Source organism: Chelonoidis abingdonii, chromosome 1 (assembly GCF_003597395.2).
Source record: "Chelonoidis abingdonii isolate Lonesome George chromosome 1, CheloAbing_2.0, whole genome shotgun sequence".
Lineage (NCBI taxonomy): Eukaryota > Metazoa > Chordata > Testudines > Testudinidae > Chelonoidis > Chelonoidis abingdonii.
The window spans coordinates 171452940-171456005 of record NC_133769.1 but is presented as its reverse complement, the minus strand read 5'-3'; the positions used below and the strand labels follow the sequence as shown (position 1 = coordinate 171456005).

Below are 3066 nucleotides of genomic sequence, written 5' to 3'. Positions count from 1 at the left end.
TGTAAATGGAGGAATAGAGTTAATTAAAAATCTAAACTGCCTGCTGCTCCATTCCTTGGGGTATGTGCTCTGAGCACAAGAGTGAAAATTCAACGCTGATTCTAATATATCCAATTTAATCTCCCTGTACACTAACTGTGTTCTGGAAGGCATCAGGGTTGTTAGCAGACGTAGTGAATAGGTTTGGAAGTACGGTGTGGTGTCCGCAGAATATTTACTTTCGTCAGAAGCAGCTGGGGGAGGGGGGCAGAAACTGTAGGGTAATTAACTGATGCTAAAATAACTTGTTTTACTGCTTTTTCAAATCTGCTCAGCTTGCATTACAAGATGCTCTAGAAAATGCAAAAAGAATGTGTGAGAAGCTGGAGGAGAAACAAAGGCAAGATGTGCAGACTATTTATAGTGTTTCAGAAAGTGGTGGGTGTACTGTAATGTGTAACTAGTGATTGATCCAGAGTCGATACCTTCAAATAGTGCTTTCCCAAGTTGAGCTGTTTTTGTTTTTCATTTCAAGTGCTTTCATTAGTTTTGGATCTCCAATCCTTTACACCTTTTCTGGAAAAAATTTTAAATCCTTGTACTTTTCATTAGGAATCTTTAGAAATGAAATTCTTTTTAGAATGAATTCTTTTTAATCTATTTAGAGACTGGGTTTCCTCCCATACATCAATGAAAGCAAGTTGTTTAATATTTATAATATGGCTACAAAATGTGAAAGCTCAAATGCTGGGTTCTCTGATGTTGAGACATTGCGAAAATCACCCTGGTTCGTTGATTAGATTTGAAGCAATGTTACACAAAGACATTTTGAAAGCACTACCTTGTGGCAGGCAATTCAGTTAGGAATTAGAGCGTGCTAGAGACTAGGGCCATTGATCCTGCATAAAAGCACGTTATTGAGGAGTCCTGCTTCCGTCAAACCCTGAACAAGTATTTTAGGTGTGCTTGAACCTGCACCACACCTCATACTGTTGGCTAGATTAGAGTCAGTGCTTCTTTCTAGTTAATCATCCACAACAGCATTTGAATCAACACCCTCTCTCAGGGAATAAGTGAGATTTGTAGTCCCTCCATGTGGGTCCTTTGGGCAGCCAGGAAGGCTGATTATGTTTTGTTTACCAATCCTTTCACATGGTCCAAAAGGGTGTCCAAAATTTTTCCATGAGGATGAAGTATGCTGTATCCTACAAGGTGAACATTACAGCTCCTTGTCAACAAGGCTACAGCATACGAATCTTCTTTTAGAGCAGGCAGTACTGTTTGTCTCTATTTTTATGACATGCAACAACAGATTGGCCAATTGAACAGAAAATGTAGGACACACCTCCACATACAGGCCTATTGTCAAACCAGGAGTAAACAGAAGGAATGGAGATTTTACTTCAGGTGCCCAAAGAACCTGGAGTTATAGGCCTGTATTACCCAAGGTTGAATGATATAAAGGTAATGTCCACTTTCAGACCAATATCCATAAGGTCGGACCTTCAAGTAGCCCACTGAAGGCATTCCTCTGTTTACGGATATGAGAAACATACTTGCACTTACTGGGGTTTTTGTTTGCTTTGAAGCCACTTAACATAAGCATGTTGCTTGCATTATAATGCTACTTAACCACAATGGATTGTTATTAGTGAGGTGTATGTTTCCTCACCCATTTCCCATACCCTGACCGCTAGAAAAGCGGAAGCTTTCCTTCTCGTCTGCCCGTCCTGGCTGTTGGGAAATATTTGCCCTCTTTATTCTACCAAGGTACTATCAAGATGCGGTCTTAGAAACTAAGAACAGCTGTACTGGGTCAGACCAAAGGTCCATCTAGCCCAGTAATCTGTCTTACGTCTACCAACATGGCCAATGCCAGGTGCCCAGAGGGGAGTGAACCTAACAGGCCAATGAATCCAAGTGATCCCTGTCCTGCCGTCCATCTCCATCCCGCTGACAAACAGAGTAGGGACACCATTCCTTACCCATACCTGGCTAATAGCCATTTATGGACTTAACAACGGCATGAATTTACCCAGTTCTCTTTTTAAAATGCTTGTATAGTCCTAGACTTCACAACCTCCTCAGGCAAGGAGTTTCCACAAGTTTAAGTGTGCGCTGCATAAGCACTTCCTTTTATTTGTTTTAAACCTTTCTGCCTATTAATTTCCTTTGACCACCTAGTTCTTGTATTATGGGAATAAGTAAATAACTTTTTTCCTATCCACTTTCTCCACACCACTCATGATTTTATATAACCTCTGTCATATCCCCCCCCCATAGCTCCTCTTTTCCAAGCTGTAAAGTCCTAGCCCTCTTTAAATCTTTGTCATATGGAGGAACCCTCTTCCAAACCTCTAATCAATTTTAGTTGCCCTTTCTGAACCTTTCCTAGTGCCAGTATATCTTTTTTAGAGGGTGAGGAGACAACATCTGTACACAAGTATCAAGATGTGGGTGTCCATGGATTTAATGAGGGCAATAATATATTCTGCAGTCTTATTCTCTTATCATCCTTTTTTAATAATTCCTACATCCTGTTTGCTTTTTTTGACCGCCTCTGCAACACTATTGATGGACATCTTCAGAGAACGTCCACGTGAGTCCAAAGATCTTTTTCCTGACCGTGGTAGCTAAATTAGCCCCCATCATAGTGTAGTATAGTTGGGGTTATTTTTCCAATGTGGCATTACTTTACATTTATCCACTTCCAATTTTCATTTGCCATTTTGTTTGCAATCACTTAGTTTTGTGAGATTTTTTTTTGAAGTCTTCAGCAGTCCTGCTTTGGTCTTAACTATCTTGAGCAGTTTTAGTATCATCTGTAAACTCTGCCACCTCACTTTTTACCTCTTTCTCCCAGATCATTTATGAATAAATTGAAATAGGAAATTGGTCCTAGGAAACTATCAGGTTTTTTTTCCGCACACTTTGAACTTTAAGAGTACACAGAAAGTGGGGACCCTGCCATGAACACTTCTAAGGCTTAATTACTAGCTTAAGCTCTGGTTAACAACTGCCACCAGCCAGAATTTTAGGTGGGTCTTGGCACACTTTGTTCCCAGCCAAAACCTTGCCCTGGGGAAC

At 40.5% G+C, this 3066-nt stretch overlaps 1 protein-coding gene across 1 annotated transcript in view; it reads left to right on the top strand.

Moving 5' to 3' along the window:
- MORC1 (MORC family CW-type zinc finger 1) overlaps positions 1-3066 on the top strand; it is a 73338-nt gene that overhangs the window by 46204 nt on the left and 24068 nt on the right. Inside the window, exon 12 of the mRNA XM_075063393.1 lies at positions 315-379. Within this exon, the coding sequence (XP_074919494.1) occupies positions 315-379 (65 nt within the window). The remainder of the gene's footprint in view (positions 1-314; positions 380-3066) is intronic.